The sequence below is a fragment of the Heterodontus francisci genome, chromosome 27 (genome assembly GCF_036365525.1).
Source record: "Heterodontus francisci isolate sHetFra1 chromosome 27, sHetFra1.hap1, whole genome shotgun sequence".
In the NCBI taxonomy this organism is placed as follows: domain Eukaryota; kingdom Metazoa; phylum Chordata; class Chondrichthyes; order Heterodontiformes; family Heterodontidae; genus Heterodontus; species Heterodontus francisci.
The window spans coordinates 12,491,884-12,518,552 of NC_090397.1; the positions used below are offsets into that span (position 1 = coordinate 12,491,884).

Genomic DNA, 26,669 nt, shown 5'->3' on the forward strand with positions numbered 1-26,669 from the left:
GACATCTCCCAGGCTGCTAGCAGGAGATCCACGTCCCATTCTGGGGGACTCCTGGGCAATCAAACGCAGGAAACTGGTCTAATAGCCATGATCTAATAGAATGGTGGAATGGGATCGATGGGCTGAATGGCCTACTCTTGTTCATATTTGAATAATAGCTCAATGTGTGTGGAGCATCTTGAGATATTTCATGTGATGAGCCAGTATTTACAATGATTAACAAGCAAAATTGAGAGTAACAAGACCATCCACTCTGAATAGTGGATTCAAACTAATCAACGTTATAAATTTCACAGGGCTGGGTAATTGGATTTGATCTTAATATATATTTCATACAAATTGTTTCAGTGAGTTAAAATGATTATGCATTGACAAAAACATTCCACCCTTCTGTTTTGAATTAACAGAACAGGGACTAGATTAGAAATGTTTAAAGGCAACTTGAGTAGGCCAAAGAATCACTGGATGATACAGCGTGTGATTATTGAATTTGTTTTATTAAAATGCTGATGGTGTTATTATAAATGTGATTTTATTATAAGTAGGGCCAGATATTGAGGTAGTGATCTGGTGGGGAGGTGATCTACATATTGATATATAAATGAAGTGTAAAGGCACATTTGGTGTTCTGAGGGAGCGCATGGAGCTTTTGAACAGGAAACTGAGGGGCTGTGTGTGTATCTGAAGACTTGTATTTGCCCAGTTTAAGGCTGCAAAGTGTGATCAGAGCAGTGTGGGGACTGGCTGGGAGGAAGGAGGCGGTGGAGGGCTGTGCCAGTGACATTCCTGCACTCACTTCCGCGTTGCTGCTTTTGTCTCATTTTCCTTTTGGTGTGTGTTTTAAGTTTGTTTGTTTCTGGTCCGGGCTCAGCTCGGAGCGTGTGGGAAGATCCAGAGAGTGGCAAGGGAAGGGGTCGGGTATTGGAGCTGAGCTAACCTGCCTTAGGCTTGCCCTTAGCCCCTTGTCTGTCCACTCGCAGGGCTGAGCGGAGTCTCCTCCTCATCGGACTGGCCTCAGTACCATGAGAAGATGGAGAAAATGTCCAGCTTCCTCCACATCGGGGACATCGTGTCCCTTTACGCCGAAGGAACTGTCAATGGTTTCATCAGCACGCTGGGGTAAGTTAAAGCGAAACTGACAAACTTTGAAAGAAAGTTTGAGATTTGGATTCGGTTGCAGATTGAGGTTTAAAAGTTTGATTACTAATGTATTATGTGCAGAGTGAAAGGCCCCTTTGCTTCTTTAAGAGTGTGGCAAAAGTCGGAAGTGTGTTTTAAAAACAAAACCTGGCAGAGCAGCCTCTGCTAATGAGGTGACATTGAATTGTTGAGGCATGTTTCAATCCTTGTTAAAACAAGCAGGCAGCATTCTCCACACCAAAGTTTAGTAACCTCAAGGGGCGAGGAGGGGGAGCAAATGTGACCCCTAATTCTCTCAATCATCCTCTGACTGAGGACTAACTGCCTCTCCACAAAAGCCCAATTAATCAGAAACATGTCAGAATCGTTTTGAAAGCGGAAATCTCACAAGCAGCAGTTAGTGGGTTGTGTGCATTGCGGGTGGTTTTGCACACAAATATCACCAACTTTGTTGCTAAGTTTTTAATTCTTTGTAAAAAAAAAAGTTCCCCCTCTTTTGCCACTCTGTGCCCTTTAGTTGCAAAAGCCCTAGCTTGTCAACTTGTCTGTTTTACTGTATCAACCTTTGCAATTTTTGGTGGGGGAAGGAGAGGGAAACTCTTGTAACATTTCTTTGCTGAGATGAGCAGCCTCCATGTGAAATGGACCCTATGGAAAGCACCGTTGCCCACATTGGGGGAAGCGAAAAATGTTTCTGGGCCAGCGTGAGCAATTTGTACCAGGCCCCAAATCCTGTCTCCAACTCTGGGTTCTGAATTAAAGGCATGATTGAAATGAAAGAATAGAATGACTTGCCTGACCTCCGGATGTCCCATAGCACATTACAGCCAGTGATGTATTTTTGAGGTGTAGTTAATGTAGTGAAAGGCAGCCAATTTATGCACAGCAAGATCCCAGAAACACACAGATCATCTGTTTTGGTGTTGGTTGAGGGATAAATATTGGTCAGGACTACAAGGGTGAACTCCCCTGTTCTTCTTTGAATACACTGCATGGGAATCACCTCAGATATGGTTGTGAGTTTGGCTGTGGTGAGAAAGCCTGAGGCATCAGCTGTGATTGTCTACCCCAGCAGTTGGGTGAGAGGGGGATCCTGGATCCTGTTTACTGATAGTCAGCTCTGCTTTGTCATGAAGTGTGTTAATTGATTGGCTAATGTTTGCCTGACAGACCCTTTGAAATTTAATTCAATTAACGCATCCTCGACTGTATGAAATCTTTTACTGCCGGTCAGTTTTTGATTAGCTCTAATGCAGTATCTGTCTTCTAATTGTGAAGGAGCTCTTTTCATATCCCCTTGTCCCAACTTGTACATCAAAGCAAATACGGGGTTTAATTGTAGCCATGTATTGAGATTCCACAGTGAATCCTGCTTTGACCGAGACTTGGCAAGCTTTGCTAATGGAACGCTCCACATATATCCAATTACACGAGGGAGCCTCTTCTGACAGACCTGTACTCCATGTTACAATTACTCATGTTTTGAGACATATTATTATGAAATGGGTTGAGCAATTTATTGTAATTTTGTGAAATCTGTCAGGTTTGATCTTGTTTCAGTTAAAATTAACCTGATTAAATCAGTTTTTACAGGTTGTAGCCTGAGATATTCAGTCTGTCAGAGTCTCATTTGTAAGTTAGAGAGATGAGGAACTTATGCTTGGAGTGCCTATAATATCCATTGTGCTATCACTGGGAAAAGAACTTATGGTTCATCCTCAGGCCTGCCAGCCCAGGTTACTTCATACATACAGTCACCTTTTGGGTCATAAGGAGACCATCGCTGGAGTAACTGTGTTCAGCACTGGGCACCGCTTCTCTGGAAGGATATATTGGCATTGGAGGAACTTCAGTGCAGATTCACCAGAACGACACTAGGGCTGAAAGGGATGAGTTATGAAGACAGGTTGCATAGACTAAGCTTGTATTCCCATGAATATAGAAAATTAAGGGGAGATCCAATTGAGTTGTTTAAGATGATTAAAGGATTTGACAGCTTCTCTCTATCCATGCAATTTCCTCTGGTGGGGGAGACCAGAACAAGGAGGCATAACCTTAAAATTAAAGCTAGGCCACTCTGGGGTGATATCAGGAAGCACATTTTCAAAGAGCAGTGGATATCTCTTTCCCCCCATTTCCCCCCAAAAAGCTGTTGAGGTTGGGGGGGGGGGGGTCAATTGAAAATTTCAAAACTGCAATTGATAGATTTTTGTTAGATACGGGTATTAAAGGTGAGGGAACAAAGGTGGGCAAATACAGTTAGTATACAAATCAGCCATGATCTAATTGAATGGCAGAACAGGCTTGAGGGGCTGAATGGCCACCCTACCCCCCCCCCCCCCACCCACCCATGTTCCAATATCTGTGAGAGTGTAACTGCACAGGAAGAGAAGTATCAGGAGTGGCTCAAATCATAACATTTTCTGCTTCTGTCCAGAATTCCTTCTGCCTTCATACTACCTGTTTGATGTGTCATTCTCTGCAGTAGCACATTTCAGAAAGTAAGCTTAATTTGTATGTTTACCTCATACCTGGATCCCTTTGATAGAGGGAGGAATGACCTCCCTCCCTAGTGAATGTTGATTCTGTAAGATGATTCAGTATGGCATTTGCATTATTAAAGGAATTACATTTAGAAGGCTTGCCACAAATCACAAGCTCTTAAATGTGATAAGCTTATCGCCATCTCTGTTGTTTCAAGGAGTGATGGCGACTCACTGGAATGCAGTGTGAAAGCTCCTTCTCAGGATGGGATTTCCAACTGATTAAAAACTCAACGCGGTCAACCAATCTGTAAGAAATCAAAATTTTAACAGTAAAAAGCAGCAGGGTCCCGAAGTCTGGGAGAACCCTCAGTGTACAAATAACTCTGTATACAACCTGTAGTTTTTGCGTCATCTTCAGTCTTCTGGTGCCAATAAGTTTTTACAGTGAAGCCCATTATTTAAAAAAAGATATACAGTGGCCAAAGTTCTTGCATCTCACTCTGCTGTGGCACCCCACTAGTGTATCAGCAGTAGATTTGGGGTGTGCCAGGGGTTAAATTTAAATAGATCATGGGGTTCCCAGCCTCAATATGGGCACATCTTTGGTGCCTGCTTGAGGTAGATAAGAGAGGAAGATGTGGCTTTGCATTGCGGCCTGGTAATGCCAGTGTCAGACGCGGCTTTTGAGGTAGAGGACCTGTGTCTAGTCATGCTCCTTTCCATATGGGGGGCGGTTTAACAAAGAAATGTACGCATCATTTCCAGCCTGTGACTCCAGCCTGGAGACACCTTTGGGCCAAACTTGTGCATCTCATGAACCCAGATGCTGGGATCCTGCCAGTGTCCCAGTTGATCGGTGCAGGAGTGGCAAGAGTGACGGATATTCTGACAAGATGCTATCCCGCTGCTCCTGATCGCCTCTCAATGTGAGGTGGTCAATTCCTGCCTGAGTCCCTGTCCTCAGCGGGAAATCCATTGGCCAGGTCTTTGTGATGGTGATTCACTTGCAATCTCCACGCTCCCGCCGTTCTCTCCTGCTTTTTCTGCTCGGGATCTCTGGCCCCGGTCCCAAGGAAATTTGAGACTATGAAGTCCTAGAAAAAGTACAACACAAGACTTGGAGTACATTTGACATCAGCATTCTGGCAGATGTGGGGCCTGCTCTGGTGTTGCTTTCCGCAGAAACCTTTGTCATTTTTGATGTATTGTATTTCTAATTTCCCCAGTTAACAGGTGAACTTCAGAGAACCAATTTGTCTTTCATTGTTCCTGATTCGGCTTCAGTTTTTGTGTGTTCAGTTTAGGCTTCTCTTATCCTCCATCTTCATAAACCTTAAGCTCCTCCAAAACTCTGCTGCCTGTATCCTAACTCGCACCAAGTCCCGTTCACCCCTGTGCTCCCTGACCTGCATTGGCTGCTGGTTGAGCAATGCCTCTGTTTTAAAATTCTCCTCCTTGTTGTCAAATCCCTCCATGGCCTTGCCCCTCCTCAGCTCCTCCTCTAGCTCGACACTACTCTGAGAACTCTGCGCTCCTCCAGTTTTGGCCTCTTGCGTGTTCACGACTTTAATCATTCCACCGTCAACAGTCATGCCTTCAGCTGCCAAAGCCGTAAACTCTGCAATTCCCTCCCTAACCCTCTCCACCTCTCTCCCACTCTTTCCGCCTTCAAGACACTTAAGACCTATCTCTTTGACCACGCATTTGGTCATCTGCCCTAATATCTCCTTATGTGGCTCTGTGTCAAATTTTGTTCCATAACATTTCTGTGAAGCACCTTGGGGTGTTTTGCTATGTTAAAAGTGTGATGCAAATGCAAGTTGCTTTTGCAGTTGGCGTCTTGGTCTTTTTTATTTATGCTGTGTTTTACCAGATAATTTTTCTTGTCCCTTAGTCCTTCCATACAGTCATGTTCTGTTATACGTCAATGACTGTATAGCACAGCAAGGCAATATAATGTTCTAAACATAAGATTATTCTGTAAGACACCAAGAAAAGTGGTGAACTTTTAATTTTGTAAAGCACTTGTGTTACTTCATGTTTGAAAGGCAAAAAGAACCTGTATTTATATAACGCCTTTCAAGATGTTCTAAAGTGCTTGAAAGCCAATGATGTACTTAGGAAGTACAGTCACTGTTGTAATGTAGGAAATGCAACAGAAAATATGTGCACAGTTAGATCCCACAAACAGCAATGAGATAATGACCAGATTATTTGTTTTGATGTTGGTTGAGGGACAAATATTAGCCGGAACGCTGAGGAGAACACCCCTGCTTTTCTTCAAAATAGCACCATGCGATCTTTCATATCCAGCTGGGAAGGCAGACGAGGTCTCGGTTTAATGTCTCATCTGAAAGACTCCTCCTCCGTGAGAGAGGTGCCAACTGAGCCACTACTGATGCATGTTGTCCGTGTTCTGTTTGCAGCTACAGCCCAAAGTGCAGAATGTGACTGATATTGTTCCTTAAAGCAGTGGGGGAGGGAGGATGACCTCAATTATATTGGAGACTGCATAATTGTATGCTTCAGGATATTGTGTATTTAAGCAGGATGTGTTGTATTTATACCTTTGTATTTAATAAGGAGGTTCCCTCTTAATGTTAACCATAGCATCTTGATTGATTTCAATACTGTAATACGATCTAAAGTGCTAAAGGACTTCTAAAATAAAAGAAAGGTCTCATTTTAATTGTACAGTGGCTCCAGTCCATTTAACCTAGTTTACATAAGTAATTTGTAAGGACTGTGGTAAAGGGAGAAATGCTCGCAGTTTAAGTAATGTCCTGAAATAAATCTGTCTGTGGCTTTTGTTAACCTCCAGACTTGACTATTCCAATGCTCTACCAGCAGCCTCCCATCTTCCGCCCTCTGTAAACTTGATTGAGCTCATCCCAAACTCTCTTGCCTGTATCCTAACTTGCACCAACTCCCAATCCCCCATCACTCCTGTGCTCACTGTCAGGCAATGCCTCAATTTTGAAATTCTCCTCCTTGTGTTTAAATCCCTCCATGGCCTCACCCTGCTGCATCTCTGTAGCCTCCTCCAGCCCAGCAACCCTCTGAGAACTCTGCATTTCTCCAGTTATGGTCTAATGTGCATCACCAACTCCATTCATCCCACCATTGGTGGCAATGCCCTCTGCCCATAAGGTCCTAACCTCCCCAAACGTCTTTGCCTCTCTACCTCCCTCTTCTCCTTAAAGTCGCACTTTATAACCCACTACTTTGACCAGTGTTTTCGTCACCTGTCCTCATATATCCTCCATTGGCTCGGTGTCAGGTTTTCTTTGGCTACTCTCCTGCAAATTGTCTTGGGATGCAATATAATACAATGTGGTGTTTTAATACTGACATTTATGGGGCTCCCAGTCTGTCTGGAACTAAGGAATAGTGCAGTTGGGCAAGTACTTTTTAATGTCTATTATTTGAAAATTTGTGGAACGAGGGGATGCAATTTAAAAATAAGAGGTCTCCCATTAAGATGGAGATGAAGAAAATTTTTCTGAGGGTCATTAGTCTGTGGAATTCTGTTCCCCAGAAAACAGTGGGTCATTGAATTTATTCAAGGCTGAGTTGGATAGATTTTTGATGGACAAGGGGGTCAAGGGTTATGGGGGAAGACAGGAAAATGGAGTTAAGACCACAATCAGATCAGCCATGATCTTATCATGGGCTGAATGGCCTACTCCTGTTCCTATGTTCCTAACTGCACACCCTATGGAGAAGCTAGAATCACCGAATTTAACTGCATATGTGCCAACTCTAGAAGTTGCTGTCAGTTTCAGAGGAGTAATGACTGTGAACGCTGATGGGTTTCACTGACATTAATACCGCAAACTCCCGGCCATTTCCATTCTGCTTCTAGGGTTTGAAAACTTGCTGACACACAAACCAGTCGAATTGATCATTTCAACGTTAATATTTGTGATCTAAATGGGATGATGCAGAAGTAGATTGACCATTCAAGGAATCTGTTTGTGGCTTTAAAGCAGAAAATGATAGTTTAATGTTTTCAGCATGTGGTTCATTTAACCAGGAATCAATTTTTATAATATCAAGAAAGGTGAGGTGATTATTTCCGATGAAACATATTGTTAATCAGTTGCATCTCCAGAGAGAGATCAAAGAGATTGTACCCCAGTGTCTGTCAAGCTAACCCATGAAATCAATCCCCCGACATTGCAATCCTATTCAAAGCCTGGCAACCCACTACTGCATTACATGGGCTGACTGTAGATCATTTCATGTGCATTAAGCTTGTGTCTAGAATGGTCTCAATGGGTTGAATGGCCTCCTTCTGTGCCATAAATGACCGTATACTCTAATTGTTTTTGCAACACATTTCATTTCATATACATAAACAATCATTGCGGTCCAGATCAGCGTAACATGCTCGGTGATTTCCTTTAGAATTGCTCTGACACATTCAGGAATTAATAATTTTAATTAATAAGCCGCATTCAAAAGTGAAATTCCCTGCTCCCGGAAGTCTGTCTCACAGCGTCACGGGTTGCTGAAAGCCAAAGGCACAGATGGACCAGCTACATTATGTCCTTCATCCACCAGGACACCCAGCTTTATACACACACTGAAACCTGTCTGAGACCTTCATCCTTGATGGGGGGATGGGGCAGGCTGTCAATCCTTTAAACCCAGCATCTGTCCACAGAAAGATAATCGGTTCTAGGCAACTACGTAATCAACAGCAATGGGAAGTCAACATGAGATCATTTCAGAAACATTTCTGAAGGTTTGACAAACACCTTGAAACCTTCTTGCAGATCCTTAGAGGACCACAGACCCTCAGTGAAGAACGCCAGACCAGTCCTATATGAGTGCAAGTTGTTGGTGCACAGCAGTCACTAGATAGTGTTTCACAGTGGGCGTGGCAGTGAAGTGCAGTATGTACAAAATTTGAGTACTGGATTGAAACTTGTACTTGGGGCCAGAAACTAGGCCTTGCTTCACTGGATCTAGTCTGAAATATTTGCAAGTTGGTCTCCTTATTGGAGCTCTATTCAGAATTGGAGTGCCCACTTCTGTCCAGATTAGCAGAATATTAACCACAGGAATAGCTCGGATTATGTTTCAAGTAACTAATTTTCTGTAAGCATTTGGCACGCCAGCAAGGCTCCTTGTTCCACTGTAAGGGTGTGAGAATGTTTTTTAAACCAACCGAGTACATAATAGCCTTGGCCAGACAGTAAAATGAATTGCATATTGCAACATATTTTGTACTGGGGAGTTGAGAGCAATTTAACTCTTTGTGTGATTTGAGTGCAGGCTTTGAACTGTTGCACAAGGAGTTTGGAAGCTTTTCTTGTTGCACAGAAAATAATGTGTTTTGAAAGTTAAATGATTGTCAGTCCAGTAACCTAGTGGTTAGAGTGTAGAAAGAAAGTCGCGCATTTCACAAACTCCCAAAGTGCTTTGCAGCCAATGTAAATACTTTTGACATGCACAAACAGCAATGTGATAATGATCAGATGAACCTGTTTCAGCGATTGTTGATTGAGGGATAAATATTGACAGGACACTGGGGAGAACTAGGAACAGTCAGCCATTCATCCCTTCCAGTCTATTCTGCCATTCAGTTAGATCATGTCTGATCTGTATCTTAACTCCATCTACCTGCCTTGGTTCCATATCCCTTAATACCCTGACCTAACAAATCTAAGTATTATCAATCTCAGTTATGGAATTTTCAATTGACCCTCCAGCCTCAACAGCTTTTTGGAGGAGAGGGTTCCAAATCTGCAATCCTTCATGTAGAGAAAACTCCTCCTTTTTCGAATATTGCTGTCGGATCTTTTACATCCACCTGAGAAGGCAGACGGGGTCTTGGTTAAACGTCTCACCCAAAAGACAGCACAGCCGATAATGCAGCACTCCCTAAGTACTGCACTGGAGCATGACCCTAGATTTTGCATTCAAGTCTCTAGAGTGGAGCTTGAACCCACAACCTTCTGACTCGGCTGAGAGCACTACCTTACAGTGGAGACCGTAACAAACAGCAGAGAAATAAGTCGCTGCTTTGTCTTCTGTTAAGCTCACTTCACCTCATTTCAAGGGTTTTTGGCAAGGCTACTGAGCTGCCTGTTTTTAAAATTTTTTTTATTGATACAGCACTGAAACAGGCCCTTTGAGTCTGTGCTGACCAACAACCACCCATCTATACTAACCCTGCAGTAATCCCATATTCCCTACCACCTATCTACACTAGGGGAAATTTACAATGGCCAATTTACCTATCAACCTGCAAGTCTTTGGCTGTGGGAGGAAACCGGAGCACCCGGCGAAAACCCACGCGGTCACAGGGAAAACTTGCAAACTCCACACAGGCAGTACCCAGAATCGAACCCGGGTCCCTGGTGCTAACCACTGCACCACTGTGCCTCCAGAGAAGGGGAAAAATTGATAGGATTTACCCTGCACGATGAATACAGCTTTGCACAACTGTGACTTGCTCCAGGGAAAAGAAGTACGGTGCATGGAGTTGGAGGAAGCAAAGGAATCGTGGTTCGGGGTAACTAAAGGCAGCAGTATGATCAACGGGAGGAGTTTTGATGCATCCCAGAACTAGTGACAGGATGCAAACTGACTTGTGAAAATTTATAATGCCTATTGTAGCGTGAGCTAATAAAAGCATAATTTGGGTTGGACACGCAGCCACATGTCTGATTATAGAATTCCCAAAGGCTGTTTTCTGTGGTGAGCTGTAGACCAGAAATTGTAACAAAGGTGGGCAGATGTAACGCTGTAAATACGCACTAAAGATCATCTTAAAACCTTAGGATATTCACCATGGTGCCTGTGAAGACACATCCACTGACAAACCACGATGGCAGCCTGTCTGTCAAGTCTGTCCAAATGAGGTTTAGGTGTGGGATTTGGTTGCCAAGGACCGAGCTTACAAAGTAGTGGTGGCAGTGGTGTAGTGGTAATGTCACTCACTGGTCTATTAACCCAAAGCCCCAGGCTAATGCTCTGGGGACATGGATTCAAATCCCACCACGGCAGATGGTGAAATTTGAATTCAATTAATAAATCTGGAATTAAAATCTAGTCTAATGGTGACCATGAAAACATTGTCGGTTGTTATAAAAACCGACCAGTTCACTAATGTCCTTTTAGGGAAGCAAATCTGCTGTTCTTACCTGGTCTGGCCTATATGTGACACCAGATCCACAGCAATGTGGATGACTCTTAAATGCCCTCTGGCCTCTGGAATGGCCTAGAAAGCCACTCTGTTCAAGGGATGGGGAATAAATGCTGGCCTGGACAGTGAGGCCCACATCCCACGAATGCATTAAAAAAAATCTCCCTGTCTCACCTGGTGCCCTGTGGCCAGAATTGGGCTCTTCATGCATCAGTGCACCCACAGCTGAGACTTCTTCATTGACTCAACCAGAGATTCTGTCAATGTAGAGTTTACTGGATATTGAATAAATATTCAAAGCCAAATAATTGATTAGTGCTCAGTTTTATAGTGCCGTTATACTGCACTTGGGAACTGGGTAGATCAGTTGACTAGCTGGCGAGGGTATGGTTCAGAACAATGTCAACAGCATAGGTTCAATTCCCGTTCTGATCTAAGGAGGCAATGGGAAGCCACCTCATATATAGGGTAAATTTTTCGCACAAAGAATAGTGGGTATCTGGAATGAGCTGCCTGAGAAGGTGGTGGAGGCAGGAACAGTAGAGACATTTAAGAGGCATCTGGACAGGTACTTGAATGAGCAAGGCATAGAGGGATATGGAATTAATGCAGGCAAGTGGGATTAGTATAGATAGGCATTATGGTCGGCATGGACGCGGTGGGCCAAAGGGCCTGTTTCTATGCTGTACGACTCTATGATTGTATATATCCTCTTCCCTTGTCATGCTCATTTCTCCTGCGTGGAGAAAAAGAGCAGATGACCTGCCCTCGGATAGAGCATCGCCACGGCATATTGCACATCCAGCATTGCCGTAAATGCAATTTACATGTCACAACAGTACAAAATAATCAGGTAATTGCAACCAAATTGACATCAGTTGATTATTTTACCAAAGTGTGATTCTTCCTCTCAAGCCTGTTCTCAATTTTGATTGTATTAGGTCATTGCTTGCAAGATGTTCCTTTACTGACAAATGATTGCTAGGAAGAGCATTGAGGCATCCCAGAAGTAGTTACAGGTGCAAATTGAATTGTGAAAATTTATAATACTATTATGATGATGCTTCTATATTTTTTGTTCGTTTTTTTGAGGACTTGTGTATTTTAGAATTATGGGCATTGTTTTATTTGGGGAAAAAAAACAAGGATTCCATGGATTTTTTTTATTAGGGTCATTGAAAGGACACAGAAGTCTTGATTGTAAACAACATTTACTGGAAGTCACCTGTCTTCAGATAAATGCCCAGCAGGGGCTTTTTGACTTGTGGGAGATGTTTACAGAGAAGTGACAGGTCAAGATTTATAGGGGTCAGGACGCTTGACTCTTGAAATATTGTTTTTGATTTTGCTTTGGACAATGTGTTGGGATGGGAACTGTTTTGAAGGCAGTTGAAGAAAACCAGCCAAGGGAGCAGTCACCATCAGCTCGCCCTCTTCCATCTCTTTGAGAACTTTCTGAGAATCCAGTGTAAGAAATCGAGAAATTGCTGCTGCATTTCTCCAGAAAGGTCTGCCAGAAACCCTTGTTGTCGCATTTCTCCTGGAAAGCCTGCCAAACTGATCTTCAACGTCACCTGAAAAGAACTGTTCTAGAAAGATTCCAGTGGCAGCCGTCTACGCGTATTTCGGACGCCAAACCCAAAAGGAACAACTGACATCTTTCCATATCTTCCCTTTTTTTCTTCAAGAATTAGAAAGTATTTGGCCAAAGTATTCTTTTTGCCTTTTATTTTGTAACTGAGCTCTAAAGAGAAAATCTCTTTTTTTTGGTTAACCTGTGTATGTGTGTGTGGGGCTAAGGTAAAAGGGAACTTTTATATTTAATTCTGTGTGTTAATGCTATGTTTCATTACTGGTTATGTCTTGTTTTATAATAAACTGATAATTTTGTTTATTAAAGAAACCTGGTTGGTGTATTTTATTCTGGGATGAAGAGTAGAGTTTATGATTGACTGAGTAAACAACTGAGTAAACATTTAAATACATGTTGTGACTTGTGGAGAAGTGGAACTAGAAAAGACAGTGCACTCCTCCCACCTCGGTCATAACAATGTACATGTCTGTTTGTGTCCTTGTACCTAAATCATCGAAAGCGAATATGCAGGTACAGCAAGCAATTAGGATTGCAAATTGTGTGTTTTTATTACAAAAGGATTTGAGGGTAAGAATAAAGAAGTCTTTCTGCACTTATTTAAGGCTTTGGTGAGACCACATCTGTACCATTTTCGTTTCCTTACCTAAGGAACCATATGCTTTTCTAAGAGGGATTACAGCAAAGGTTCACTAGACTGATTTCTGGGATGAGAAGCTTGTCCTATAAGGTGTATACTAGGCCTATATTCCCTAGAGTTTAGAAGAATGAGAGGTGATCTCATTGAAACATACAGTCTTCTTAAGGGGCTTGACGGGGTAGATTCTGGGAATAGGTTTCCCCTGGGTCTTTAGAGCTCTGTTACAAAAAAAAGACAAAAAAGATGACTTTGGCCAAATACTAATTCTTGAAGAAAAAAAGAGAAGCTATGAAACAATGTAAATTGTCCCTTTTTGGTTTGGCATCCCAAATACATGTATACAGCTGCCACTGGGATCTTTCTAAAACAGTACTCGAGGTCACATTCTCAGAATAAGGGGTGACTTAGGACTGACATGAGGAGAAATTTATTTACTTGGACAGCTGTGAATCTTTGTAATTCCCTACCCTAGAGGGCTGTGGATGCTCAGTCTTTGGTTGTTTTCAAGACCAAGATAGTGCTGTAGCTGAGGTACAAGATCAGCCATAACCTTCTTGAATGATGGAGCAGGCTCGAAGGGCTGAATGGCCTACTCCTGCTCCTAATTCCTACATGACTATTGTTAACTAATCCTGTTTTTAAAAAAATTCATCACTAAATCCAATATGGCCTGTTTCCTTTGTTGGTTCTAAGATGTATTGTTCTAGAAGACCGATAGGTGTGCAGGGAGTCACTAGCCGGTGAAGACCAGTGACCAGAACTCCAACTTCAATCCCTTTCTCTGCCAGTGTTTTCTCTCTTCCACATCTGAAGGAATTGATTCTTTAAGGTAAGTTGTCCTTGGATACTTTGCCCAAGTGGGTACTCTATGTATGAGTCGTGGGTACTTATTGATGGCTTAATTGAACATGAAGGTAATAGTCAAGCACAATGCTGTCCTCACCTGATGCCTCTGCATATGCATTTTCTAAGAGGAGCCATTGGATAGGGTTCAAGAGCGGGACCCATGACCGCTGCCCCCTAGCCCACTGTCCTTATTGGTGCCTTGAGTGAGACCAGTCAAGCTGGCATAGACTGGGGTGGAATCTGAGACCTTCCTAGTCTGTGTGGTTCAGATACACACTTCCTTAATAACTCTTCCATTGTGACCATGTGTTTAATTACAGAACTACACTGTGTTAGTGGCTAACCTTCATTAACTTCATTGACTGTGAAGTGTTGTGGGACACCCTGAGAGCATGAAAGGAGCTATATAAATGCAAGAACCTTCTTTCTATATCAGGTGCAGCTGAACTTGTATCATGAATGAAGCTGCCTCACTCTTTGCCGAGTGGTTCATCCGTTGCTAGGTGATCGACTGAGCTATGGAAACCCAGAAGTTCCCAGCCTCCATCCCTTGGCTTTTCTGAATTTGCTGATCTCAGTGGGATGGGATTCCCATGATGATCATTAATGTTCCTTGGATAAACCTCTGAGGGCTCCCACTCCTGTTACTATCTAGATTGCTGGAGATGTGTGGGCATGTCTTTTCTTGAATTGTGTAGTACTTTTCATTTCCTGACTTCCTCATTTTTTTTTTTGTTTTACTTCTCAAAGCTCAGTTACATTATCTATAAGCTGCTAGTCAAAATTTACCACAGTATTAAATGAAAAATACAATATACTCTTCAAATTATTTGATTTAACATTTTAAGCCCTAAATTCCTATTGTTATTCATCAGAACAGGAGTAGACCATTCGACCCCTCAAGCCTATTTCACCATTCAATTAAATCATAGCTGATCTTTACCTTACTTCATTTACCCACCTTGGTTCCCTAACTCTCAACATCCTTGTCTAACAAAAATCTATCAATCTCAATTTTGAAATTTCCAATTGGCCTCCTCCTCCCCCCCACCCCCCGAGCACCCCCCCAACCCCAACACCCTCAACAGCCTTTTTGAGGGGGGAAAGTTCCAAATTTCTACGAGTCTTTGTGTGAGGAAGCACTTCTTCACACAATCACCCCTGAATGGCCGAGCTCTAATTTTAAGGTTATACCACCTTGTGCTTTACTCTCCCAGCAGAGGAAATTGGGTAGATAGAGAGAAACTATCAGCTTCTTTAATCATCTTATACACCTCAATTAGATCTCCCCTTAATCTTCTAGACTGGAGGGAATACAAGCTTAGTCTATGCCACCTGTCCTTATAATTTAATCCTGGTATCATTCTGGTGAATCTCAACTGCACCCCTTCCAAGACCAACATATTCAAATTACTGGTGCATTCACATTTTTGTTGTGCAATAAATGACTTTGAATTATCTGGAGTAATAATTATCCTTCTTCCTTAAGGTATTTTAGCCTGACATGCATATCTTCATATTATTTACCTATTGATGATGGCCCCCTTGTGTTCTTTAAGGAAGAAAAAGAAGAATTTACATTTATATAGCGCCTTTACAGCCTAAAGATATCCAAAAGTACCTTACAACTGTTACGACCAGGTGAGGAAGGGGTCACAGTCGCCCCTCTTGCCCTTCCTCTTATTTGACCGCAACAGGATTTATTCCTTTTTAAACAGTGGTTGTGCTTACCACTTACCTTTTACCTTTACTGTGATTGTGAAAGAACCAATCGCACAGGTTTTCTTGAGTTTAAACAAAAATGAGGTGAGCTTATTATACTTAACAATCTAAACCTGACTTAAAAATAATACAAAATACGTTATACAGTCACACACACACACACATTCACATGAAAATCAAACACTCACAAATAGATTACAGAGTGGAAAGTTGGATTAAAGTCAAGAATAAGTTCAGTCTGTGAGCTTGGATGATTTGATGGCCTTCTGGCTGAAGTTGTATTCTTGAAGTGTTTGGCTGGTCAAAGTGAACTTTGTGGCTGGCCCACTTGGCTCAAGGTTTTCTTGGAGGCAGACTTGTAGGTGTCTGTCTTCCCCTGGTCTCTGTCTGTAGCAGCCTGTAGGCTTGAAGGGTCCACAGTCGCAGTCGGTTTTCAAACTTGATGTTTTCTGGAGAGAGAGAAAGGGAGGCACACGACCTATTTTGTGTTGCACACCCAGTTACTGTTTGTCTCGTGTGTAACAAAACTGCCATTTTAAAACACAGCCTGGGGAGATTGTCACATGGTTCTCTCAATCCCCTTTGTTTTTAATGAGGTCTAAAACCCAAAACCCCTCTCAGGCGGTATTGTCAGTGTTTACCCCCTGGAGGGACGTCTCCACTCATGAATGTCTCAAGATGGCTTTGAATGTCCTGCTAATGAGGGTGATCTGGATAATCTACTCAGTTAGCCAAAGCATGGTCCTGACTGGGCTTCTTGTTAGACTTGTATCTTCAATTTGATGTCCTGGAATTTCAGATGCAAATTGTGGTGCCCATCTTGGTTGTCAGTTTTTAAAAAGTTAAATGTAGGCTTTTTTCCATTAAAAGTTTAATGTAAGTTTCCAACCAATGAATTGATATTTCTCATTTGATATATCATGTTTTCTTGGCAACAACCAATTAAGTACATTTGTAGGAAACACAGCAGCACATTTGCACATAGCCAGATGCATGACCAGATAACAACCTGGTGTATTTTAAGTGATGTTGGTTTAGTGATAAATATTGGCTAGGACAACAGGGAGAATGCACCTGACTATCTTCAAATAGTGCCATGGGATTTTTGTTGTGCCAACCCGAGAGGGCAGGTGGGACCTTGGTTTAACGTCTCATCCTAAATGGCACCACCGACAGTGTGGCACTGGGGTGCCAGCCTACATTATACACTCAGAATTTCCTAAATGGAGCTTGAATCCATGGTCTTCAGTCTGCTCCCACTTAGCCACGGCCGGAATAGAGGACATTATACACTATTGTTTTGTAATTGGAGGAGAGTAACCAAGAAAGGATGGTGTCCTATTTGGGCACAGTCTGGGTGAGTTGATATGTAAAGCCCTCAGATTTTTTTTTAAAAACTTGAATTTGTGCAGAGAAGTGTGAAAATCGCACAATAGTTGAATTGCTCTCCCAGAACTGTCCAGTAAGACTGGCGATCCATTATTGTTTAAATTAATGGAAAATCTTTAGATATGAAACTGCCTGATATTTTCCACATAAATTGTTTGTTTCAGTGTATGAATAACTATTCTGGTAGCGTAGTATAATAATGAGATGGCCTACTTCCCTGAGGACTTAAAGTACAAAATAGGGTCAGAGGTAGAAAGGAGCCTTTCGGCCCAAACCAGCAATATTCATGGGAGCAAAACAAAATACCTCTCAGGTTGCTAGTTTGGCAGCTCAAGTGTGTCTTTTATTTGCTGTAAAACAAGTTCAGTAAGCAAATGTACATTATATATATTCTTGCTGATAGAATTATTGTAACTCTTCCTGTATAGCTCTTACAATTAACATTCAGCACATATCCTATTAAATCTGTGGATTTTGAAGATCTGTGTGTGGAGCGGAGAAAATAATGAACACACAATTGGGATCTCCTGTCCAAACTTCCAAAAGGTATTATCCAGCTTGTGTAAAGCAAAGCAGAGCTTTCATTGAAAAAATACTGCATAAGAAATAACATGCTAATGAGGCAACAAATGAAGACGGGTACTGGTCTCATTAGGAGTCTTGACCATTTGACGACCATAGTTTAGAAATCTACATCTTAAATGACAAGGCTTGAAAGTAAATGCCACCTTTAGCACAGTAATCCAGGTTTATAGGGTTTTAAAAAATTCAATTACAAAAATTCAAATATAAAATTTGTTTTTCAAAAATTTGTAGTAATGCATACATTACATAATCACAGAAAAACCTATCTTTGACTAGCCCAGAACATCAGTACTGTTGTGTCTTCTTCTTCTTTGGCCTCCTTGTCTCGAGAGACAATGGGTAAGTGCCTGGAGGTGGTCAGTGGTTTGTGAAGCAGTGCCTGGAGTGGCTATAAAGGCCAATTCTAGAGTGACAGACTCTTCCACAGGCGCTGCAGATAAAATTGGTTGTTGGGGCTGTTACACAGTTGGCTCTCTCCTGGCGCTTCTGTCTTTTTTCCTGCCAACTGCTAAGTCTCTTCGACTCGCCACTCTTTAGCCCCGCCTTTATGGCTGCCCGCCAGCTCTGTACTCTTCTGTACATTGACATTTTACCACTCAATTTAATTAGAGCAGTGAGAACACCTTTGTGATTATGTCTCAAAGAAATCACCTTGCCTTGGACTTCAGAATGATTGCTTTTGAAACAGGCAATAGCTAGAATTTTGCAGATGTGTAGATGGGGGAGAATTTTGTCCATTGTCGCTGTTAGTTCGCAATGAAATCAACTTATTGGAAACATTTTCCAAACCTACAGATGAAGTGCTTATTCCCTTTTTTGTGAATTAAATGGTTTTAATACCATAACAACAAAGCCATGTACTTTGACTGATACAGCAAGTGCATACTGAAAGCTGGCTCACTGACATTGAGCTTTTCCCTTTATCAAATTCCCTCCCCAGACTGGCTTGGCCTGTTCTTTATATCCTCCAGCATTTTCTATTCGTTTTGGGATCTTGCTCTCCATCATGCTTCCCACCTCTCTTTCAAGGATCACAGTGTTTACTGTCCACCCAACCTCTTTGATTCTGCGAACTTCATTTACTCACAGAATTGTTACAGCGCAGAAGGAGGCCATCATTTAACTTTTTGCCATCACATAAGATCATTGACTTCCTTCTCTATCTGGAGTCCTGTGCCCTCTACCAACCCCTGTATTCACATTATAACCTCTGGAAAAGGTACGCACCATCTCCTCCGGTCCTTACTTCTGCCTTCAGTTGCCTCTTCCACACCCCATATACTTCTGGTATAAGAGTCAGCTTGTGATCTCCAACTCAAATGCTTAAGCTTAAGACTGCATGTTACCTGCTCGGCCTGGTTGCGTACTGAGATCTGGCTCAACAACCTTGTGAATATAGCCTCAATATTTCTGTAAACAATTCATTGAACTGCTCCAGGAACATCTTGGACAGTGGTCAGAAGTCCCTTTTTGTGTTACAAACCATCTCCTTTGATCTCCCTCCCATTCTTCCTCCGTCCTCACTTTTGATACCAAGTGCAAGGAGCTTATGGATTTCTTTGTCTCCAAAGATTAAGCCCGTGCACTTGGCTATCTCAACCTCTGGCCCTACTATAGTCTACCTTTCCACTTCCTTGCAACAGACTGCTGTACTCATGAGACCAATCACTTTAACCCCTTCTCTTGACCCATCTCCAAATCATTCTGCACATCTCCGATTTTAAGCACCTCACTGTTGGCTGTGCCTTCAGCTGCCTGGGCCCCAAGCTCTGCAATTTCCTCACTAAGCCTCTGGTCTACAACTGTCTTCTCCTTTTAATATGCTCTTTAAAACCTACCTCTTTAACCAGTTTTTGGCCATCTGGCCTAATATCTCCATGTGACTTGGTGCCAAATCTTGTTTGATAAAGCTCCTGTGAAGAGCCTTGGTACATTTTACTATTAAAGGCGCTATATAAATGCAAGTTGTTATTGTTGCCCATTGATATTGCCAATTGCTCCTGCTCCTTCAGCCTAACCCTTTTCAAAATCGCTGCCATGACATCCTTTCTTTAAAAAAAAAAGCCCACACTCTCTCTTCTCCAACTCCCGTTCTGATTTCGCCTTCCCCTCTTGAGGTTTGGAAGCCACCCAAGTCCATGCCCACCACTGCCTATTCGAACTCTGCCTGGTTTCTGTCCTAGATCCAGTTGCCAGTGATACTATGTGCAGCTGCTGTGGTGTGATAGCTGTTGCTCTCCTTGCCTACTTTCAAAAGCCTTTGGTCATTTCTCTAGTCATCCTGCTAATTGTCGATTTCCCCCTCCCCTCCCACTCTCCTTGTACACTGTTTTGGAATGTGTGATGTCAAAGGACTTGTCTCTGTGCAGGTTTTCACTTGAACTTCTGCCCCCACAGGATTACAGCATTACTTTGAAGGAGATGGGAGTGGTAAAGGAACATCTAATCTGCTCAGCCAGTGGTTAATATGCTATCTGATAACTCTTTTCAGCAATCTGCTGACCTTCATTCCAGAGCTGGTTCTTGGTCTTAACTTTGAAACAAAATAGATTTTTGATGACATTGGAGGTATGATAGGGAGTCTGAATGACCTTTGCACCTTTTAACTTTTCACTGGATTGGCAGAAATGAAAGGTCATTTTGGTTCCATGAAAAAGCCTAAAACAGCTTTCAATGTTGGTTTGATAGTGTTAAAATACAGTTGCACAAATTAGTTGGTAACTGTGAGTTCGAGTTTCACGCCAGAGACTTCAGCACATAAGCCAGTCTAATACTGCACTGCAGTACTGAGGGAGTGCCGCACTGTCGACAGTGCTGTTTTTCAGATGAGAGGTTAAGCTGAGACCCCGTTTGCCCCCTCAGGTGGATGTAAAACATCCCATGGCACTATTTCTTCCTGGTGTCCTGGCCAATACTTATCCGTCAGCCAAAATCACGGAAAATAGATTATTTGGATATGAACACATTGCTGTTTGTGGGAGCTTGTTGTGCAGAATCTGGCTGCTGCATTTCATACATGACAAAATGATGCCCTGTTTTATAAGGTCAAGGTTATAGCATGCAATGCACAATTATTCTGCTAAGGTGCAGCTCTTTTCAGAAGCTCTTATTGTTTAGGAAACAACTGCATTGGTCAGAGTTGCTGTGTTGTGAAGAATCTGCAGATAAGAGGGTGCTTGCATGATTAAGGCTTCTGCTCAGAATTACCCAGCATTAAGTAACACTTTCCATTTTCTTCCTCCTCCTCCCCCCCCCCCCCCAAGTTTGTGTTTTCATCTGTAACAAAATGTGATGCATGATGTGTGACAGAGCATACCATGTGCCGTATCTTCCATGGCATTGCTCCTGGTAACTTGGAGTTTGTGTTGTTGAATGAAAATGGGAACATTGTGTCATGCAAAACACAATGTATTATTCTACTGCTAAAATATAGGTATGTATCACTTTAAGACTGTGTCTAGTTAATTTTCTCTATAAAACAGATGGGGTGATCTAAAGGTTTGTTTAACATTATGAAGGGTTTTGATAGCAACATATGGAAGCTATTTCCACGTGGAAATCCAATAAGGAATTCAGAAGGAACTTCCTTACCGAGAGTGGTGAGAACGTGGAAATTGCTCCGACAGGGTGTAGTTGAGGCAAATGCCATAGATGCATTTAAGGAGATGCTTAAGCATATATGTGAGAAAGGAATAGAACATTATGCTGAGAGGGTTAGATGAAGTTGGGTGGGAGGAGGCTTGTGTGCAGCATGAACCAGCTGGGCCGAATGACTACTGTGTTGTAACTGCTGCGTAATATGTAAACACTTGGATCAGTTAAGAGCTGCAGATATTATGGCCCTTTTTTTTGATAAGAATTTGGTTCTTTACCCTTTTCTCGAGTGGAACAGAAATGTACATTAGACCCTATAACGTCTGAAAGGTACTATTCAGGAAGTGCGTGCATAGAAGTAGTTTATGGAATATGATGGAAGGATATTAGTGAATCTCCTATGAGGGTGCTTGAGGTCAGTCAGGGGATCGATTGTTTTATAATAACTGGAGCATTATATTGTGAAACTTTAATTTTAAACAGCTTAGTATTGGTGTTCTGCTTCCCTTGACCTGTCGAAGATTGAAGTATGCTTCCAGTTAATGACTGTAATAGCTACTTGTACAGGCAAAATACCTGCCATTAACAGCAATTAGTTACATAACCATTTTAGTATAAAAGTCTTGCTTCCAAAACGCTCATAAATTGTTGAATGCTAGTGTATCTTGAGCTGAACTGAAATGTTTTGCACTGACACGTCTGGTACTGTTGGCACACTGATAATTCTTGGCATTATTTGCGAACACTGATTTTGTGAGTCGCACACATGGTTTGGCTTTACATGATACAGCCTTTTCACATTTCTGTTTGGGCGTTTCCTGACAGTAGAAGAGTGACTACACTTCAAAAGTACTTAATTGGTTGTGAAGCTCATTGGGACATCTTGAGGCAGTGAAAGCTGCTAGAAATGGGAGTTTGTTCATCGTCTGTCGTATATAAATGGCAAGAGCCAACTGCTGGTATGCCACAGACTTTGCCCCTACAGTCTCTGTCACAGCTAGTTGCAGATCTCACCTACATCCTTAGACCAAGACACAGGGTGAAAGCAAGGTGCTTCTCCAGTTAGGGTTACCAGCTCTGGTTAGACGTATTCTGGAAGGTTTCATCACATGAAACAAAGCAAATTGTGAAGTGAAGGGACTGTACCTGGTTCCAGTGCTTTTGGTTGAGGAAAAAGTGCTGAGGTGGGAGGGGGAAATACATTTTTAAAAAATTGGGTGGTAGAAGGAAATAGAGAGACTTGTTAATTTGTTTGTTTTTCTAGTTCTAGTCATGTGGTAGACTGGGGCAGTTACGTACTCAGAATGTAGAAACTCTAGTTGTCGCATTAAATTAGTTTTAAATGGTAATGTCCTATGCAGAGCCAATGGTATGTGCAAGTACACATGTAATCCTTCACGCTACATAAACTTCCACCCGAGTTGGAAGCAGTTGAACAAATTGATGTAAACACCGTGAATTGGTCACCCGTTTCCAAATTAGTACACCAGCAAGGCGATTTTAGCAGGTGATTGACTGACTATATTCTTACTTTTGCCAGTCTTCTGTAACTAATGAGGCCTCACTGGTGCCTTAAAGTCATAAATAAAGCCTGAAGTCCACCAATGACCTCAGGTTGTAAGCGATTATAACCCCATAATTTGAATACCAGTAGTGTAAGTAACTGAGAATGTCGGTTCATTCAAAGGTTTGGGAGAATGGAGGGGCCAGGGTGAGGAAAGAGGAACAGGTTTTTGTAATTTTTTGTTCTATGAATGTTGGAAATTTTTAATTACTGATTGTGGAAATTAGTCAACAACTCCATTATTGTATCATGCTGCGACCAGGTTGTTAGAGGTAAATTAAATAGACATTGGTCTTTCCTCATCCAGCAATTCTTATGTTCTGAGTTCTAAGTGAATACACTTCAAAAGTACCTCATTGACTGTAAAGCACTTTGGGACATTGTGAGAATGTGAAAAGCACTATAGAAATGAATGTTCTTTCTTCCCCCCACCTCTCCATTCACTGTTTCCTTTTTCTTTCTCTCTCTTTCGCACACTCTAGCTTTCTTTTTCTCCTTCAACCACCTATCTACCCGCATCTTAAACTTTGACGTGGTCACTGCTGTTATTCTGATAGTTGCTTTGCTGAAAATCACAGTGCTTCCATCGAACTGAAGGGCGATGAACACGTAATGTAAACACAGCAGCAAACACTACTGAAGTAAGTGGCAACATACTGGGCTGTGAGGGCGTTTTGCCATTGCTGCCTTGTGCAGCCTTTCCCTGGTCTTGGGAGACAAGGCACTATTGCTTTAAATGTGCGTCACACACAGTCATTTTAAAACATTTGCATGCGCACAAGCTTTCACATGTATACTTGTTCTACAGTCTGCTCGCGAAGTTGCTCAGGGACATTTCCAACTGCAGTGGCGCTGGGAGCCAGCAAGAAAGAAGCAGAGAGTGGCTTTGCCAGCATAAACCTTTTTCAAAGAACTCCAGGAAGTTTGTGAAGCAAATTACAGAATTGGCAAGTGTTGCCGAAGACATGATGGTGAATGTGAGGGTCTGGAGGGGTAGCGGAGTCGGGGGGATTAGATACATCTGATATTTCAAACTGAAAGAGGTTGGTGATCATAATCAGTCAAATAGTCCCTGACAATGCAGAGAATGGCAAATGAAAAGGAGAGGACAGCAGAAAAACTTCATCAAAAAGTACAAAGAAATGCCAAAACTTTTCACAGTGCAGGAGGTTTGTTTTCACATTTGTGACCTCGGTATGGCACACGACTACAAACATTTGACTCATTTGAAACTCTGTTCGCCATTTATCAAACCCATGACAAATTCTTGCCCTCGACCAATACTCTCCTTGATTTCTGCTGGCTGTTAGAGGGACTGTCAAACTCTGCTGGTATGTAGGACCTCACCTGACATGTCACCTGTCTTTCCCTTTCATGTGCTGATGAGCTTGCTCCGCATTGTTTTTTTCATATTTTAGATTTTAAGCAGGTGTTTCCTCACATGGTTTAAATGGTTTGAGAATTTCCAAAGCCTCTGACCAATTCTTTCATAGAATCAGAGCATAACACTTCACTGAAGGAGACCTTTTCAGTACCCAGTCAGTCCCACTCTCTTGCTGTTTCTCCATAGCTCTGCAAATATTTCCTTTCCAAGTATATTCCCAATTTCCTTTTGAAAGTTATCATTGAATCTGTTTCCACCGCTCTTTCAGGCAGTACATTCAAGACCCTTCTGCATTAAAAAAAATTCTCCTCATCTCCTTCCCTCTGCTTTTTCTGCCAATTATCTTAAATCAAAACCCTCAGAATTTTGAACACCTCTCTTAAATCTCCCCATTGCCTTCATTGGTCTAAGGAGAACATTCCCAGCTTCTCTTGTCTCTCCACATAACTGACGTGCCTCATCCTTGGTACCATTTGGGAAATACCCTCTGCACCCTCTCCAAGCCCTTGATATCTTTCCTAAAGTGTGATGCCCAAAATTGAATGCAATACTTGAGCTGAAGTCTAAACAATGATGTATAAAGATTTACTGTAATGTTTTGCTTAATATGTGCCTCTATTTATAAAGCCAAGGAGCCTTTTCAACATGTCCTGCCACCTTCAAAGATTTGTGTACATACACCTGAGTTCCTGCATCCCCTTTAAAATTGTATCATTTAGTTCATATTGCCTCTCTTCATTTTCCCTTGCAGAATGCATCACTTCACACTGCTCTGCATTAGATTTCATCTGCCTTGTGTCTGTCCATACCACCAGCCTATGACTTCCTGAAGTCTGCTACTACTCTCATCATTTATTACATTTCCAAACTTTGTATCCTCTACAAACTTTAAAATTATACCCCTTATGCCCAAATCCAGTTCAATAAAATATATCAAAAAAAGCTGTGGTCCTAAAATTGACCTTGGGAGACACCACTGTCCTCCAGTCTGAAAAACAAGCGTTCACTACTGCTTTCTGTCTCCCAGCTCATTTTGTATCCATGTTGCCACTATCCGTTGAATTCCATGGGCATCATTTGATTTGGGAATTCTTTTGACGGACTTTATCCTCACGCCTATAAAGCAATGAGGAAAATAAAACATCCTACTGTATAAATATATATCGGTGTACAGCAATGTACACTCTAAATTTTTTTTTGTACTGATTTATTTAAGTGCTTGGGCCCTTTAAATTTTTTTGTGCGGACGTGCACATGCGGTAACTTAAAGGGGCCAACTTGTGCGTGGCCTGTGCTGGAAAGTTCAGGTTGCTGTGCAGCCGCACAGCTTAGAGGAAGCACTGGAGTACTATATAAATGTCTATGAATGCACTTCTATGAGGCACAACTCTATTGGATTTTTATAGAAAAATATACATTATTGCTTTTGGTCTCAGTTCCTTTCGGTCATGCACTTTTTAAAATCACATCCATTGAATTTAGAATTTAGAAAGTCGGCCGTGGCTCACTTGCCTTCTGAGTCAGAAGGTTGAGGGTTCAAGTACCACTCCATAAACTTGAGTACAAAAATCAAGGCTGATGCTCCAGTGCAGTGCTGAGGGTGTGCTGCACTGTCGGAGGTGCTGTCTTTCGGATGAGACGTTAAACCAAGCCCCTGTCAGCCCTCTCAGGTGGATGTAAAAGGATCCCATGGTGCTATTTTGGAGAAGAGCAGGGGCGTTCTCCCCAGTGTCCTGGCCAATATTTATCCCTCAACCAACATCACAAAAACAGATTATCTGGCCATTATCACATTGCTGTTAGTGGGAGCTTGCTGTGCACAGATTGGCTGCCATGTTTCCTACATTACAACAGCAACAGGTGATCTCATTAAAATGATGAAAGGATTTGATAGGGTAGTTACAGAGAAACTATTTCCTCTGGTGGTGGAATCCACAACAGGTAGGCACTCTCATTAAAATGAGAGCTAAGCAATTTAGGTGTGAAATGAGGAAACGCTTTTTCATATAAAGGGTTGTGGGAATTTGGAACCCTTTCTCCAAAAGGTGGATGAGAGGCGTCAGTTGGAGTTTTCAAGACTGCGATTGATAGCTTTTTGTCAGATAAGGGTATCAAGGTTATGGAATTGAGGTACAGATCAGATACAATCTAATTGAATGGTGGGATAGGCCTGAGGGACTGAATGGCTTTCTCCTGTTCCTATGAAATAGGGTCAGACAAGTTTGTGTCTGCCATTTTTCCAATGCCTCCAAGAGACAGTTGGGATAATGTAAGTGAGAAAGTGGGGCTTTCTCACAAGAAAGCAAGGAAAGAATATAGGTTTGACCCATGGTCCAGATGCAGCTAAAATAGGACTGAGCAAGGCAGGCTGCTTTGGTCACATGTCACCTTTCCGAGCCCTAGAATGCACCTGGGTGACCCTGGAGTACTGTCACATGGTGTCCAGCGATTGGCTCAAAACCTTCCTCAACGAGTTGACAGGACAAGACCTTGCCAGCCTGGGGAGAATCAACTCATTGTATAATATTCCATACACTTAGTTATACTGGACCACCTGCTTTGTGTTAGT

At 42.1% G+C, this 26,669-nt stretch overlaps 1 protein-coding gene across 2 annotated transcripts in view; it reads left to right on the forward strand.

The window, feature by feature from the left end:
• Positions 1 to 768: 768 nt before the first annotated feature.
• itpr2 (inositol 1,4,5-trisphosphate receptor, type 2) overlaps positions 769 to 26,669 on the forward strand; it is a 308,108-nt gene continuing 282,207 nt past the window's right edge. For both annotated transcript variants that reach the window (XM_068058832.1, XM_068058834.1), the window contains exon 1: positions 769 to 1,119. In XM_068058832.1, coding sequence (XP_067914933.1) covers positions 1,031 to 1,119 — 89 coding nt within the window. In that variant the 5' untranslated portion in view covers positions 769 to 1,030. The remainder of the gene's footprint in view (positions 1,120 to 26,669) is intronic.